Source organism: Lichenostomus cassidix, chromosome 8 (genome assembly GCF_008360975.1).
Source record: "Lichenostomus cassidix isolate B80296 chromosome 8, HeHo_3.0, whole genome shotgun sequence".
Classification (NCBI taxonomy): domain Eukaryota; kingdom Metazoa; phylum Chordata; class Aves; order Passeriformes; family Meliphagidae; genus Lichenostomus; species Lichenostomus cassidix.
In genome coordinates, this window is record NC_139489.1 from 28895332 (window position 1) to 28911925 (window position 16594).

Genomic DNA, 16594 nt, shown 5'->3' on the forward strand with positions numbered 1-16594 from the left:
AGCTCAACACTTTTGGAAGGGGCAAGTGGATAGATCTTCAAGTAAACATTTTATTTAGGGGACAAGGGACAAAATAAGAGCATTGCTGCAAATGCAGGATCTAAGTTAAATTTAAAAGGGTAAACATGGAAAAAATGTTGGACTTCTGGGCCACTCCATGGATTTTGTGCCCACTGAAACCACCCCATTTCCACAGCCAGATGTCCAAGAGCCACTAACCAGTGTTGGTTTTGTGCTGGAAGGAGCTGTCATTGAAAATTTACATTCCTGTCCATTTCAGAACAGCAACAAAATGTTTCCAGGATATTTTGTTATTTTTTGTTTTACATAAAAAAAGAATATCCTGTATTAATTCTAAACCAAGGAAGTGTTAAATTCATTGTTAACATTTCTCACCATTACAAATTCATAACTTTTGGAAATATTTCCTGTCGTTTTTACACAATTCTGAAAGTTTTCTTGAATTCTAAAAAGATATTTCTAGTAGTTTTTATACAATTCTGAAAGGTTCCTTGAGTTCCAAAACATCTCTCATTGTGGACTTATCTGGTGAATTCCAGAACAAATTTAGCCACAAATTGGAGACATTGCTCTGGATAAAAATACAGATCCTGCACATTGTCCTTACTCAGAATCCCGATGGATCTGAGCCACAGTTTAATCCAATATTTGAGTGTCCTCCAGGCTCAGGGTTCTGTGATTCGTTGTCAGGAAGACAAAATAAAGCAGGTAACAATTACAAGCCAACCTGTGAAACAATCACAGCCTCATTCATTCGTGGGGGTAAATATTAACTGAGGAGGAACTAAAAGTTTGTTTAGTTCTGGGTTGAAGATTTAAAACAATGCTGTGCACGCCAGGGAAAAACCTGATGGCTCATTAGTGCTCCTGCTTGGCTGAAGGGTCAGGGAGCCTGGAAGTGCTGCCAGCCCGAGGCTATGGGAAAAGGTTGGATGACTTCCACTGGCGTTTTGATGGATGTCTGGGCTGTTAGGGATGTCCATGGCAATGTGGGGAAGAGATGCTGAAATTTATTCTATTTTTGTGGTTGGTCTCCATTTCTCCTGCTCTTCACAGAATCCCAGACTGGTTTGGGTTGGAAAGGATCCTAAAGCTCATCCCATTCCAGCCCTGCCATGGGCAGGGACACCTTCCACTATCCCAGGCTGCTCCAAGCCCCAGTGTCCAGCCTGGCCTTGGATGCTTGCAGGGATCCAGGGGCAGCCACAGCTTCTCTGGGCACCCTGTGCCAGTGCTCTTCCCCCATCCCTGCCGCTGTGTGACTCCCCTCACTATGGAATTCTGACACAGAAAATGTTTAATCTGAGATTTTCCCTTGCTGCTTACAAAATGCAAAAAGTGCCAGAGGCAGCTGTGACCCACAGGAGCTTCACAGGATCTGAAGCAGGGGAAATAAAGATGGGAGAGAAGAGTAAACAAGTTTAGAAAGTAGTGGCAGGAATTTTTGCTCCTGGTAAAAAAAAAAAAAAGGGTTTGAGATCAAAGCTCCCATGTTACTATCAGCACAGGTAAATGATCTACACTACACCTGAGTCCTTCTCTTAAACCAGCAAACCAACAGATCTTATCCACTGAAGGTGTCCCTGGCCATGGCAGAGGGTTGGAACAAGATGAGCCTAAAGGTTCCTCCCACCCAAACCAGTCTGGGATTTTTATGGATGAATGTATGGAATGTCAACCACAGCAGCTGAAGTACTGCAGCAGAGCACACCCAGAAAACATTGCCCAAGACACAACCCAAAGCTTACAAAAAGCCAGGGGTTCCTCCAAAATTTGCTGTGAAATCTGACACATCTTGAATTTTATGTTGACTCTGTCACTTCTAAAGAACAACTGCTACAAATAAATGTATGGATCTGCATCTAAATTTCTTGTAGTTTAAAATTAAGCCCAAGTAAAGAGTTTCACTTCCTTTCTTGCCTTCTCAGAGTGATACATAATAATTTATGGGCTATTTATCTGTTAGGTCTTTACAGCTGAAAATACCTAAAGGCAATAAAACCAATAAGGCACAGAGCAACATATGAGAGACACATGAGGATCCCACGCTGCAATTCCCAACAACAGTGCCAAGGTCTCTCTGGGGCACTCACTGACTCCTGCAATTCCTGCTGGCTAAGAGAAAGGGCCAGCAGCTCTCTCTTGGTTTGTCAGCACCACAAAACCATCAGAAATCACAATTTTCCTACTTTTAGATGAGGAGGTTTATTTTCTTTTTATTTTTACACGCAGTTGTCCTTGTTCATAACGTGAGCTGTGGGCTGGCAAAGGTTTTCATAGCCACAGACCCTACGAAGAGGATGGACTGATATGTAAATCACCTGGCAATTAACCATGCATTAACTAGCTAAACTGGGAGTCTTGAACAGCACTCACAGGTGGAGGGGACCAGGTGAGGCTCAGTGCAAGGAGGCAGTGACAATGTCTTCTCCATGTTTTCCTTAAACTTACCTGGAGAATCCCAAAACCACAAAGCTGCTCAACTATTCAGTCATGACTGTCTTGTGTCCATATACAGAATTCTGCTGCAAAATGAAAAGGGAGGACTTACATTATTCTTCCTGCACTACCATTGACAAGTAAAGAAAGAGGAAAATCAAGTTTTGGGGTAAGATTGCTGATGAAAACCTGATGACAAAAGGGCAGCCAGTCCTTCCTGTAAGGGACGATTGGATTCCTGTCCAGTTTTCCCCTGAAATAATTTCGGTTCCAAGGTTAATCACCTGTTTTGCAGCTCGATGAACTGACTGTGTGGTGTCCCCAGTCACTCACTCGGTGACAGAGGTTCCCCGAGGGACAACCGGCTTGCTCCGAGGCGCCTGGTGTTAATGTCCTGCAAAAAGCTGTTTGTGCATCCAGGAAGAATGTCAGGAACCATTAAACCCCATTTACTAGCCTCGTGCATCACAGCATTTAGCACCTGAGAGTGGCCTGGGAAAAGGCTTTATCACCTCTGCGGGCTCAGGGAGGCTGCAACAGCCCAGGTTTTGCCCTTCCCACTCCAGGTTATGACCATCAGCCCACAGCAGCGAGGGGTCTGGGGAGATGGGAACACCAAGGCACTTGAGCACCGTGTCCTCCTCCTGCTGGGAGGCGAAGGCTGGATCTTCAAATTCTTTTTAGTTTTCCTAAACACCCTGTGTTTGTTTAGATGGCAAAATACCGTTGCTTGGCTATTACCTCTGGATTCATGAGACCAAGTCCTGTGTTTTGCAAGAGCTTTCCTTTGTGTCCCACCACACAGGGAACTGGGAAAATATGAGCAAGGGCTGTTTGCTGCTGCGAGGATGTGCCATCACAGAGCAGTGATTCAGTTGCATCCTTTAAGCCAACAAATATTTGTTAAGTGCATCTTACAACACTTCGGGCAGTTATAAAAAACCATTTCATCCAAAACCATGGAGCTGAATTTGTCCATCTGACATTTATTGCATTTCACAACAGGGCAGAAAAGTTGGCTTTGGTCGCATTGTGGAACACAAAAGTTGGAATTTTGCATCTGAAGTTCACACTTCACTACGTTGAGATGTTCAGATGTGTTGCAGCTGCAGGGCTCCGACTCCTCGTTCTGACGTGAAAAGAAACTGAATTTAAAAGAGCAAATTCCCTTCAGGTCCATATGCAAGGCTTAAGGGAGCAACTTTCCTGTGCATAGCTCCTGGTAAATCCTTTTAAGCCAGTGGACCAAAAACAAGCTTTAAAAACAAAACATTAAATAAAAGGGAAAACAATAAGACACTAATTAAAGACCACTCGTATCCTGGGTTACAGGAAGTCAGAACTGCCTTGGTTGGGCAGAGGAAGAACTCACAGTAGAAGAACGGATGGTTGGATTTAGTGTAAACTTGTAGACTGAAGTCTGTACCTTCAAATTTTCCCTCAAATTGATGAGAATTTGGCTGACATTGTGGGCAGTTATCACTGCCTGTGTAAAAAACCATCTGTGTTAAAGCGTGTGCTGTACAAAACACCTGAGGCTACAGCCTTCAAGACAGAGAGAGGATTTCTGCCTCTGGGAGTGTGTAAAGCCCACAGCAGGCAACTCTGTGCCTCTCAGTGTTCACCTGCTTTTCACAGCCACAGTTTTTAGCCATTTTATTAAATTTAGGTCCCTTCCATCACATTTTGCTGCTTGCACATCTCTCCCTCCTTGCTGCTCATACCAAATCATTTACAAGCAAAGAGACCAACCCCAACACCAACCCTCTGCTGCCCTTTCCTGACACAGGGACCAAACAGCAGGGCAATGATTTCTGGGACTTTTAATATTTCCTTTAACTGGAAAAGTGCACTGGCCCTAGGGGTGAAGAAAAGTGGGGTGGGTTTGGTCTTGAGCAAACAGTTTCATAAGTTGAACATAAATTTTAAATACATATATTTAAATGTATAAATACCTGTGTTCTTCGTCTAGAAGATTGTATTTCCTGTATTTCAAACACTTTACACTGAAACTCTGCTCCCTCACTCCACCTGCTGCTGGATCCTCCAGCTATCCGAGCTCACAGAGCATGGTGGAGTCACCATCCCTGGCAGTACTCAAAAAACGTGTGGATGTGGCACTTGGGGACAAGGTTTAGTGCTGATCCTGGTGGTGGTGCTGGGCTGATGACTGGACTTGATGATCCGTTGTTAGGTCTTTCCCAACCATAATGATTCCATGATCCTAAGGTTCCAAAATCAAAGAAAAGGAAGTGAGCAATAGACACACAGCGGATTTCAGATGCCAAATTATTCTCTCATTTATTTTCTGGCAGCCCCTGAAAAAAGAGACAGGAAAGACACAGAGGCAATACCAGAAAAAGGCCTGCAGTCTGGAAGGGTTTTGAAACCTGCTCTGTATCACCCTGGAATAAATTTCTTTACCTAAAAATGGGGGAAAATGTGTTTTTAAACAAGGTGTTAAAAGTGGTTTGAGCTGAGGGAGAAGAGTTAATTAGGTAATGAGAATTAATTAATAAGCAAATGAGACTTAAACAGCATTACTAACTTTTGGAATTCTGCAAGGTCAAAAAAGCATCAGGTCAAAACAGCTAGTTTCTCCCAGCCTTATAAAGGGACATCCTAGACAAACTGCGGGACTGCCTACGGCACACGTTTGGATTCACACCTCCCTCCTTCCAGCCTCTGCTCCCATCCCTCATCCCACCGCAAAGCCCACAGCCAAGGGTGAGAGCCACGGAGGAGCAGAGAGACCTTCCCGTGGCAGATCCCATCGCAGCTCTGCAGGCTGTCTCTCACTGTGCTGGCAGCATCCAGGGATTAATCGGTGCCAGAAGCAGGGGCTGACCGTCACACAGAAATGTCCTCTGCTAAATCCCTGGGGTTTGATAAAACCAGAGCAGAAGGATTTGCATTGATTCCACAGCTGCAAAGCATCAGAGCCTCTGCTTCCCAAACACGCTGGCGAAACACTTCCCTCAGTCTGTTTTAAAGCCATGGCATTAATTCCGGTTTGTGTTTTCCAGCACACGCCCTTAACGAGCTGTGAGAAAACGTCTGGAAGGTGTTGAGCGCAAGCGGGATGTGGAGGGTACCTCCCACGTTCTCCTCCTCATCCCAGAATTTACAGACCTGCCTGGCACAAATCCCATCTCCCTGCTGTCAGGGCTGGCCCAGCCATCCGTCCCCCCCAGTCCATCCAAAAGGTTGGGTGAGGAGCAGAAATGCAGCTAAATTACAAAATAGTACCAAACAAATGATAAACCTTTAGAATAATAAAATTATGGGATGGTTTGGGTTTGAAGGGACTTTGAAGCCCATCCAGTGCCACCCCTGCCATGGGCATGGACACCTTCCACTGCTGCTCCAAGTCCCAGTGTCCAGCCTGGCCGTGGACACTTGCAGGGATGGAGGTGCAGCTTTACTGGTGTAGCTTGTTTTTCAATGGCAGAACTCTCACACCACAAGAAGACCGGAGCTGCCTATTTATTTTCCCTGCTCACTTTTGACGTGCCTAAAACGATACACCTGGGTGAGAATTTGGGAGAGACACAAAAGCCAAAACCACCTCAAAGTTCCCAGGTTTCTGTGGCCACTTTAGCCATGGCCTTTGAGGAGGGCACACTGTAAGAGCATTGTTCTGATGTTCTGATTAAAGATAAAATATTTTTAAAGTATAAAGCTGGTTTGATGTTAAATTCCCCAAGGTTTTTCTGGCAGGCCTGGGGAAGTCCTCACCTGCTGGCTCCAGGTGAAGATGGAGTGGCAGGGAAGGACAATGCACAATCCCCTCTGCAGACAGCAGATCCCACTCCCACCCTGGCACCAGTGACCCCATCAAATTTGGGGTTCCCCTTGCAGTGCCCCATTTGCCACCACCTCTTCTCAGACCTTGCTGGGTTTCTGGCACCCCTGAGATCCAGGTCTGTCCTGCTGCATGGGTCTCCCCATGCTCATGGCTGCCTGGGAGTTCTGTTCCCAAACCTCTCCTGACAAAACCTAAGGAAACCTGGAGTCTTTTGGCTTGGCCTTTGATCCCTACTTTCATGTTTGTGGGGCTTGGCACTCAGGGGTTAAACAGCCGCATAAGGAATTCCTTTTCCTGCTGGCCGCAGTCCTGTGGGCTTTGGTTTGTCTAAAGGTTAAGGAGTCTCGGTGTCCTCAGGCTGCCCCGCTGCTGCTGCTCCTCGCATGCACAGCAGCGCCGTGTTTGCGTTGCCATGGGGAATGCCTGGGAGCCTTCAGCGTGAGAAGGGCTGTGTAACCTCCTGGCTGAGTCACATCCCCACACGGACCTGTCCATCCCAGGTGCCAGCAGCCAGCGGGGGGTGAATTTACAGCTCCAGGAAACGTCTGCTCGGCTCTGCCTCCACTGAGCACCGGAGCGAACCCTGTGATGTCAACACAAGGCCTTGCACAACATGCTCCCGGCGTTTGATCCGCATCCTTTGCTGTGCTCGAGCGGCTCTCCTGGAAAAACAGCTCCGTGGGGCTCTGCAAACACAGAGCTGCAGTGACCACTCTCCCCGAGTGCTCAGCTTTCATCCCACAGACAAAACATGCCCAGGGCAATGGGAAAGGGCATTGCCTGCGGCCCCATTCCCTGCCAGAAGGGATTTTCTTCTCACCAACACAAACATGTGAGGTCACTGCTCTGGTGCTCCAGCGCTTCCCAGGGCAGTGGGATTTCAGTCTGAGTGTTCACTTCTGCCGGTAAAGGGAAGCAGAGATTCCCAACGCCTGGCACTGGAGCAGGCCCCAGGGTCCCAAGGAAGAGAAGCTCAGGGCCAGGCTCGGTGCCAGGTGTCCCAGAGCCCACCAGAGCTGTTTTTTGTTTTCCAGGAACTGAGCTCACCCCTAAGGCCTCACCACCAGCCCTGCAGGCAGCACTTCCATGTCCTTCAGGCATGAAGTATCTTCCATGTGCTGCCCCTACAGTAATGTTTCATGTCCGAAACTCATTCTCTAAATCCACCTTTTTCTGTCTCCTAGGGATCACAAACTGGGCTGGAATAAAATCCTGTGCATGTAAAGCAGAAGAGGCAGGACTGAAGGGAGGCAAAATGAGAAACAAAGAATTACATATTTAGCTATGGGAAAACTCTGTGTGGTTGGTGTCACACTATGTGTCAGAAGAGGGGTTTTTCTCCATTATGATTCTCCTTCCACATTATTTTAATAATGTCTAAGGAACTTCCCTGCTTTATAAGGAATCCAAGATTAAAGGCAACTAAGACCCTTCCCAGGCACTGTCAGTCTTGTGAGTTGCCCCACATCTCCTCACAAAAAACCTGAACAAAGCCCATAAATTATCAAAATAAAACTGTCTGAAAACAGCAGGTGCCAAATATAGTTTTATTTTTTATCATCTGGTAACACTGTGATAATACAAACTGTATAAAGCATGATAAAACTCTTCCAGGAAACAGAGTAGGTACATATTATAAAATAAAAAATACAAATATTACATTACTAAAAGGAAATACAACATTTAAAAGAAAATATTACAATAATATAATGGTACCGGTTCCTTTTTGTATTCCAAAATTTATGGAAAATATTTAAATTATGCAGCACTAAGATAAGTTACTTTTATTTTCTCTCTTGATTTTAAACATGCACTAACTCCAACAGAAATAAAACCTATTGATCAATACAAGAAATGTTATTTAACCACGGACCCTTGCATGTGGACTTGGAGCAACCTGGGCTAGTGGGAGATGTCCCTGCCCATGGCAGGGGGTGGAATGAGATGAACTTTAAGGTCCCTTCCATACCCAAGCATTCCAGGATTCTTTGGTGCAGTGGCTTTTAAAAGAAATGCATTGTAATTACTTCCCTTCCCAGGGACTTACAGATTTTAGTAATTAAAGTTTTCAGAGATGCAGCTGCATTTTCTGTGCCTTTGCAGAGTTACAGCAATACTTGTTGAGATGGTACTAAAATAATCTCTGTCTATGCACAGTCTTTCATTATTCAATGTACTAAGAATATATTTTTAAAATAGCCCTTACGGCTTCACATTCTGACCTGGGCACATTTTACCAATCTCCACTGCATATTGCCACTGTCCCTTTGCAGAAATGCGTTGTTTTAATCATGCTCAAATGCAAAATCACTGTCCACTTATGGACGAACATTCTGGCCAGAAACACACAAACTGACAATAATTTAACACATGGTTGCCAGCGGCTCGAGAATTCAAGCAATGTAATTTTGAGGATTAAATGAGAAAAAGAAAATATTAGATGTTTGTATTTTTGCTGAGTGGTACAGATATTCTCAAACAGTAGTAAAGTGGATTTCAATTTTTTTAATCTAATTCCATCATACCTTTTAAGATATGCCCAGTTTACATTAATTAAAAATCAACTGCACCCCAAAAGAAACCAGTGTTTACAATTTCACAAGAAACCAAAAAGACACTGAACCCAATGATCTCAAACTAATTTACCACAGTTTTTAAAAAAGAGGATCTCAGCCTACTGAAATGTTTTTAGTTTTTAAAAAAGCAGTACAAAATGCTATTGGAACGTGAACATTCCCAAGAAGACATGTTCAGGAGCATTGCATAGCCCTGTGAGGAGCAGGGATGCTCCAGCAAAGTGCTTTTGACTCCAGTTCCAAAGGCAGGAGCAGTTTCTGGAAAGGGCAGGGCGCAGCCTCTATGTGTGGTTGTTGTTGAGGTTGCTCTTGTTGAAGAACCTCCTGGCCTCTACACTGCTGAGGGACACAGAGCAGCGCGAGGGGTTCTGCTTCCTGTACTCAATGCTCTCCATCATCGCCTCCCTGATCACCTGCAGAACAACACAGCCAGCAGGAAAACTCATGTTGGAACCACTTAACCACAGACAGAAAAAGCCCCTTCTGATGGTGACAGCTGCTGCTCCGGCTTTTTAATGCTGCTCCATCACTGGACAAAGGGATTGGTGAGTTTTATTACAAATAGTATTTCTTGAGTGTATAAAACACTGATTTTAATGTGGTCAATAAAGATAGGAGGGAGGCAACCAACACCAAAGAAGTCACACAAAAATATACAGGATTTAAACAGCCCGAGTTTAAACAATGAAACTCAGAAGGGTAAATCCAAACATTGAGAAAAATCCGTATTTCAAGGACGTAGGAAGTAATTATTATACTGAAAAAGATTAGATCTTCACTTTTGCTTCCTTTGTGTTGATGTAACAAGTTTTCTTCACTATATTGATTAAAACTTCCATATCTTTATCTGGGATGATCATTACTCATCACTCCACAGATGCTGGGATCATGATGTCATGCTACGCCAACTATCAATTACAAATAATTATTACTGAGTGAGCTGATAAGGAAATTTCCTTTAGAGAAAATTTCCAGTGTCCCTTTTTTCCTGTTAGACAAAAGGCACTGAGTATAAAATGCTGCACATCATGTTTACATCCTCCACAGTCACCTTTGCTCAGTTATCCTGAATGGCTTGGGATGGTAAAATGGCAAAACCAAGGCAAGAGCCGAATGAGAAAATCAGGCAAACACTGAGGCAAAGCCCTGCACCTTCTGTAGGGCAGGTTTAGGGTTGAACTCACATCACCCACATTCCCCTTTACAGCCCAGCCCCTTTAACCCCCCATACTTACATCCATGTTATTGAGGGTGTTGAACTCCATGAGGTCATGGAGCCTCTTGAAAGCCTCATTGGGATATTGGAAGTTGAAGGTGGAGAAAGGTGTATCTTGATCATCAAAAATATCAAAGTCTGCAAAATCCTTCTCTTCCTGTGTTTCTCTGGGAACGCCTGCACAGGACAAATACAAAAGTTCCATCCATATTAGGGCTGAGGATTTATTATCTTATTTTAATTACTCTTTTGAATTCCAAAAGAACTCCAGGCAGACCTCAAAAGTTGTTTCGAGACAAAACATTCCTAGTACATAAGCACCAAGTGATTCCAGAGGAACAGGTGGATTCAGCATCAGGAATTGTGAGCTTACCTGGAGCTTTGTACTTCCTGAAGTCGATGTTGGCCAGCACAAAGTGGATGATGGTGGGACAGTCCTTCTCTGAGGAGGGGTCCTTTGGTTTGAAAACATAGCACTCCTTCAGGCCCTCCCGGTCAAACACGTTGGGGTCTATCTTGGGGAACGGAAGCTTGTTCATTTTGGCCCATTTTTCAGCCAGCAGGATTTCCTGGAAAGAGGAGAAAGACTCAGGTGCATAAAAGCCTCCACTGCAAAGCGAGGGGATTTGCAGAAAGACACAGCTCATGTTGGTTAAAGCAATTAATTATTGAGTCTCCTGCAGAGGAAGGACCTGGAGCTGCTGGAGACAGTCCAGAGGAGGCACCAGGGTGATCCAAGGGATGGAGCAGCTCTGCTGGGAGGAAAGGCTGGGACAATTGGGGTTGTTCAGCCCCCTTCTCAGGAGAGGAGAAGCTTCAGGGTGACGTAACTGTGTCCTTGCAGTGCCTGAAGGAGCTGACAGGGAACATGGAGAGAGATGGAGTGACAGGACACAGGGAATGGCTACCCACTGCCAGAGGGCAGCGTTAGATGGGATATTAGGAAGGACTTGTTCCCTGTGAGGGTGGGGAGGCCCTGGCACAGGGTGCCCAGAGAAGCTTGTCCAAGGCCAGGTTGGACAGAGCTTGGAGCACCCTGGGATAGGGGAATGTCCCTGCCAGTGCCAGGGGGTGAGATGAGGTGAATGTGCCTTCCAGCCCAAACCACCTTGTGGTTCCCAGGACTAATCAAGTGATCTCAGCACAGATGACCCAGAAGGACAAACTGAGCACCTCACTCACCCTGCCTCGGCTCCACCACCTGCCATGAGTCACAGCAAGGAATCTGGTCTGCCCCAGAAACCTGGGGTGAATTTACAGAGCTGACAGCGAGGGAAAAGCCATCCATAATTTTACCTTGCAAAGGAGTCCCAGTGCTATGGAAACCACTGAGAGTCCCTAAACACCCAGCCCCACATTGTTGTGCTCAGAGTCAATCCCAGCACACGGTGGCCTCCGAAAGCACACTGAAGAGCTCTGGAAAACAGGCTTCTTTTTCCTCATGACAACTCAGTAAACAAGGTAATTTGTAAATAATGACTCAAAAGCATGTAATGAGGGCGTGTGAGAGGGAGGAGAGGGAAGGTCAACATCTTTAATCTTGGTTTTCAATGAAAAGGACCCTTCCTTTGGCGACTGTTTTGGATACGCAAGAGATTAAGAGATGGTGTAAAATGATAAACCATGGCTCGAGTCATTGAGTTCAGCTGGCTGATTTCCCCACAGGAGTAAAATATTAGAGTGCTACCATAGATACAGGCCCACTCCTGAAGTGGCATTTGGTGTTTGCAATGCACCAGTGGGACAGAACTGGTTCCTGTTCCTGTCCCCTGCCTCTGGAACACACCTGTGTTGGCCTTGGCACACTGCTATTTGTGCTTCAGGAACAATGACCATTCCCTTCAGCTGAGGCTTCTGGAAAACCTGAGGCACCATCTAGTTTTCCCATCATTTTTTATCTTGTCAAGGAATTTTCTGCCATTTAAAATGACACTTTAGAGAAAAACCTTCAGGATGCCACTTGAGGTCCAATCAATCTCTCCATGTTCCCCAAAACAACACAGAAAATTGCAGCTGATGAAACCAGAATGCTCAGTGAGTAGGGTAAGAGTAGCAGGAGTGACCATACACAGCCTTTTGCACAGACTCCATGGGTGGAGTGTCAAAAAAGGGATGGAGAAAGATGTTTCAGAGGCAATGGCAGTGCTGCATCAGCAAATTTAGCTGCTGGGGAAAACACTCGTGACAAAAAAAAGGAGATATATTCATATGCAATTGCAGAATCATTAAGGTTGGAAAAGACCTCGAAGACCACACAGTCCAAACTTCAACCAAATCCCACCGTATCCACCAAGCCATAGCATGAAATAAAAACCTCACAGTAGTCTCTGAAGTGCTGTTTTTTCTGTACCAGTTACCAAAATGATCCATTTAAAGCCTCTGGGATCAGCTGGAGCTGTGTGGATGTGCAGATTGTACAGACTGACAGCTGTGCTTTCCACACCTGCTGCAGAAAACAGCTATGGCACTTAATCCCTGTTTTCCTGTTGCTCTTTTGCTCTGGCCTCAAGGGATTTAAGACTCCCACTTAAACCAGTGCTGGGATTATCCTGGTGAGATGTAAATGAACAGTTAGACTGCTTCCAAAAGGTTATTTATTTGGCAATACTGAGATGATGCATTTCTGCAAGATGATGACATTAAACCATCCATTTGCATCACAGCACACAGAGGAGAGCATCTGGGCAGAGTGAGAGTATGGCAGGGAAAATGACTTAATTGTTTAATTCTGACAGAAAATAAAATTCTGCAATCAGTGCCAAAGCAAAACTTCCATAAAAACAACAGAGCTCCTGCTTCAAAGGAATATCATTATCCTACTTTGCACCAGTTGCTTCATGGAAGGCATGTAAACAGGAACTGAGGCACAGGGCAATATTCTGCCTTGACGTGGACAGAAATATTCCAGAGCTGAAGACACAACAGCACCAAGGCCTGCTGGGACCATATGGAATAGAACTGAGTCACCTTAAACTCCTGAACCCAAAGGAGGGAAGAACCTGTGTTACTTACTTTGAAGGGAGGGCTGGAATCACTTGGCCTGGCTGAGAAATCAAAGGAGATGATGAGATCCACACCTCGCTGGGGCCTCAGGATGAGCGGGTAGGGCAGATTGAAGGTCAGCCCACTGTCCACAATGTGGATCTTCTTGCTCTTCACATCCAGGGGCTCATATATCCTCTCAAACTCGTCAGGATCTGCATGGAAAACAGGAAAACCAAACCAAGCAGGGACACCTGAGTCAAGAACTGAGGTTCTCATGGGCTTCCCAGTGCTTCCCCAAGTTCTGGAGAGGGCATGGAATTCAAACTGAACAGTACATCCCAGCTAAACACACCATGGACTCAAGTGTAACTTAAACTCTTAAAAACTGGAGAACGAGGGAAAAACCAGAACTGGAAGGGCCCTCAGGAGGTCAAGTGCACGAGGCAGACCCAGAGGTGGCTTGAGGCAGTACCGAAGGGGACAAATGCCCAGATTTGATCCCAGCCTTCCCACCTTCACTCCATCATCCCAAACAATCCATACACAAAGGAAAGAGCTGATGGGATGTTAAGAGACAGGTTCCTAACACATATCTGGAGGTGTCAGAGGGTGGTGCCAGACTGTTCAGTGGTGTCAGTGACAGGATGAGGAGCAATGGCCATAAACTGAAACACAGCAAGTTCCACCTCAACATGAGCAATAACCTTTTTCCTTGGAGGGTGCAGAGCCCTGGAACAGCTGACCAGGGACGGCCTGGGGTCTCCCTCTCTGGATACATTCCAATCCCCCCTGGAGGTGTCCCTGTGTCCCCTGCTCCAGGTGGCCCTGCCTGGGCAGGGGGTTGGGCTGGGTGATGCCCAGAGATTTTCCAGCCCTAATATTCTGTGATCCCCTCAGTGTCCTACAGCCCCATCCCAAACCTATTCCCCCAGGTTCCCTCCCAGCCCCATGTCCTTCCCAGCTCTCCCCAAACAAATTTGCTCAAAAAGCCTTGATGTGGTTCTGCTGTCCCATGACACTTGTCTGTGTCTGCTTCTGCCCATTAAATTGGGACTATCAGGTCTTATTTTCCAATCTGCACCAGACCTGACAACCTCACACTCACCACTCCACCAGGAACAAAGAGAAATAGTGATCCATATCCATACTTGAAATGCAAGCACTGGACAGAATTCCCTGTCAGCCACTCACTGCTGGTGCTGTCCCAGTGAGGTACCAACCACTCTCTCTCTAAACCCAACCTGATGATGTTTTCCTCTAAGCCCAACCTTCCCTTGGGTGCAGCTCAGAAAAAAACCAATCCATTTTTCCTGAATGCCTTCACACTTATCCAAGTCGCTGGACTCTACTAAACTATGCCTGCTGTACTTAAAACTTTTCCCCTGACCGTCTGTTCTTGTTCTAGACCTTACAAATATTTCCAGTGCATGGTTTTGCTGATTAACAAAAATCTAGTGCTTCTATCTGTAGAGGGCAGTGTAATCTAAGAAATGCTGGATAGAAAACTACAATTATTTCTGCTATAAATTGATTTCCTGGCACCTATTTATTGACAATGGTAGCAATCTGAAAAAAAAGGGTATTTTTAAAGTGAAGAAAATCCATAAAAAATAATTCTAACTCTTGTTCCTGTCATTTCAGGAGCAGCATGCTTTGAGCAGTAAATAAAATCATAAAACAGATGCTTTCACTTTTTATTTCTGTTGTTATTTATTAGAGGATTCTTTTCTAACTAATGAGGCACCGTGTTCCCACTATTTGCCTTGATTTCTAAAGGAGTGAGCCCTTTTAAATCATTACCTATTGCTAAAGAGCTAGAGTGTGTTTATAAACCTACCTTACAACCAGATGTATTTCATAATCATGAATTAGCATACATCAGTGAAAAGATATTGGTATTTATAAAATTCATCACAATTTTAAAAAATGTTTAAAAATTACACTGACTACAGTTTCCTTTAACACAAGTAGCCCAATTTTGTTTTCCTCTTCTTGTTTAAAGAAAACAAGTAAAACATAATTTTACCTTTGTTCCCAATAGAATTTCTAAAGAATTGCAAAACTGATTTTGTTCAAGTTTTGTTGTTTCTTATGTGACAAAAATTGAATCTGAAAGATCCTTTAACCAAGGGCAGCATCAGCTATAACAGTGTTTGTGATGGGAGTATATTTCTGCCCCACAAACTTCCTCCCAACACTGAAGAATGAGATGGATCCTATTGCTTACAGTCCTTATGACTCTTAAATAGAATTTATCAAAACAATCTTATTATATTTTAAATGAGAAAACATCTTGATGTCATCAATAAATTTATAATGACCACATAGATTGGTTTCAGTAATTACAGTCTTCATAGAGTGCCTGGGATATGAATTTTCAGCCTTTCAGGAAAGGTGCATCCCTACTACCAGCACCTTCCAGTCCATCAAACAGCAAACTGGGAGAAAATGTGTGGATGTGGCACTTGGGGACATGGTTTAGTGGTGGTGCTGGGTTGATGGATGGACTTGATGATCTCAAGGGTCTTTTCCAGCCTTAAGAACTCTGGGGTTACCAACCCAGCCCTGCCAGCTTCCCAGCAATGGGATACACAGACAGACATTTGTTTGAAAATCATAAAGAGGGCATGTCTTAGAGCCCAAATCTGCCACAGATGGTAGCTCCCATGGAAGGAGGGGAGATGAGAAGGGCATTTGCTACTGACATCCATCTACTACAACAGTTTCCATAAATACTGAAATAAGGAAGCAGAGTAGGGGTTATTTTGTCCCCATTGTTATTCACTTGGCATTTTCTCAAGTAATTTTGGTGTGTTGTAACATCAAGAAAAGAAACAGAACAACTCTGAGTTCACAATGGAATAATTCCTGATGAAATAAGAAAAGGCTCAGCATTATCTCCACAAATAGAATCAGTGGAAAAGCAGAGCCAAGGGTTTTCCTTCCAGACCAAGCAGCTGGGATCTCTGCTGCAGGCACTGCAGACCCTAAATTCAATCCTCAGTAATGACTGTAAGATTGGCTTAGGTCAGCCGCAGTTCATCCTCGGCAGAGGAGTTGGGATAACTGAAGATGGAAAGAATTATTGATGTCCTTTTTGATTCACTTATTTCTCCTTTGGAATGTCTGGCAATAAAGGAAAGTCCTAAAGCAATACAGACTTCTCTCTGCACTCAAGCTGACAGGTAAACTGCCAGGGCTAGGAATAAATATGCAAAGCTTAAATGCATCCAGTGCCATGGTAATCTAAGTATTTAAATTTTACACCAAAGTTTCTTTTCTATCTGCACCTCTGAGCTCCTCAGCTCTCCCATATATTAGGAAAAAGCACAGCATTAAAATGTGGATACACTCATCACACTGCTGAATGATTACATTTTATATTAACTACTGACATTTCAAGAGGTTTTTAACTATTTTTGACTATAATATTGCAACTACTCATAGCTGTCAGATCTGAGTTGTTACTGCAGGTTTATGAATGTGGACTTCAGCTAACAGTAAAAAACTGCAGTTATGTCAAACTTGTCCCATTTTAACCCAAAGAAG

The 16594-nt window shown here is 44.5% G+C and overlaps 1 protein-coding gene across 7 annotated transcripts in view; it reads right to left on the reverse strand.

Annotated features, from left to right (window-relative positions):
* Positions 1-2468: 2468 nt before the first annotated feature.
* Positions 2469-16594, reverse strand: part of PLA2G4A (phospholipase A2 group IVA) — an 80535-nt gene continuing 66409 nt past the window's right edge. For 5 of the 7 annotated variants that reach the window (XM_085068670.1, XM_085068668.1, XM_085068669.1 and 2 more), the window contains 4 exons: positions 13073-13257; positions 10434-10629; positions 10080-10237; positions 7802-9257 (listed from right to left, as the gene is read on the reverse strand). In XM_085068670.1, the coding sequence (XP_084924796.1) occupies positions 9126-9257; positions 10080-10237; positions 10434-10629; positions 13073-13257 (671 nt within the window). In that variant the 3' untranslated portion in view covers positions 7802-9125. Of the gene's footprint in view, positions 2547-2744; positions 4685-7801; positions 9258-10079; positions 10238-10433; positions 10630-13072; positions 13258-16594 lie in introns of those variants that run through there. The other 2 variants (XR_014853869.1, XR_014853868.1) reach the window with 2 other exon arrangements.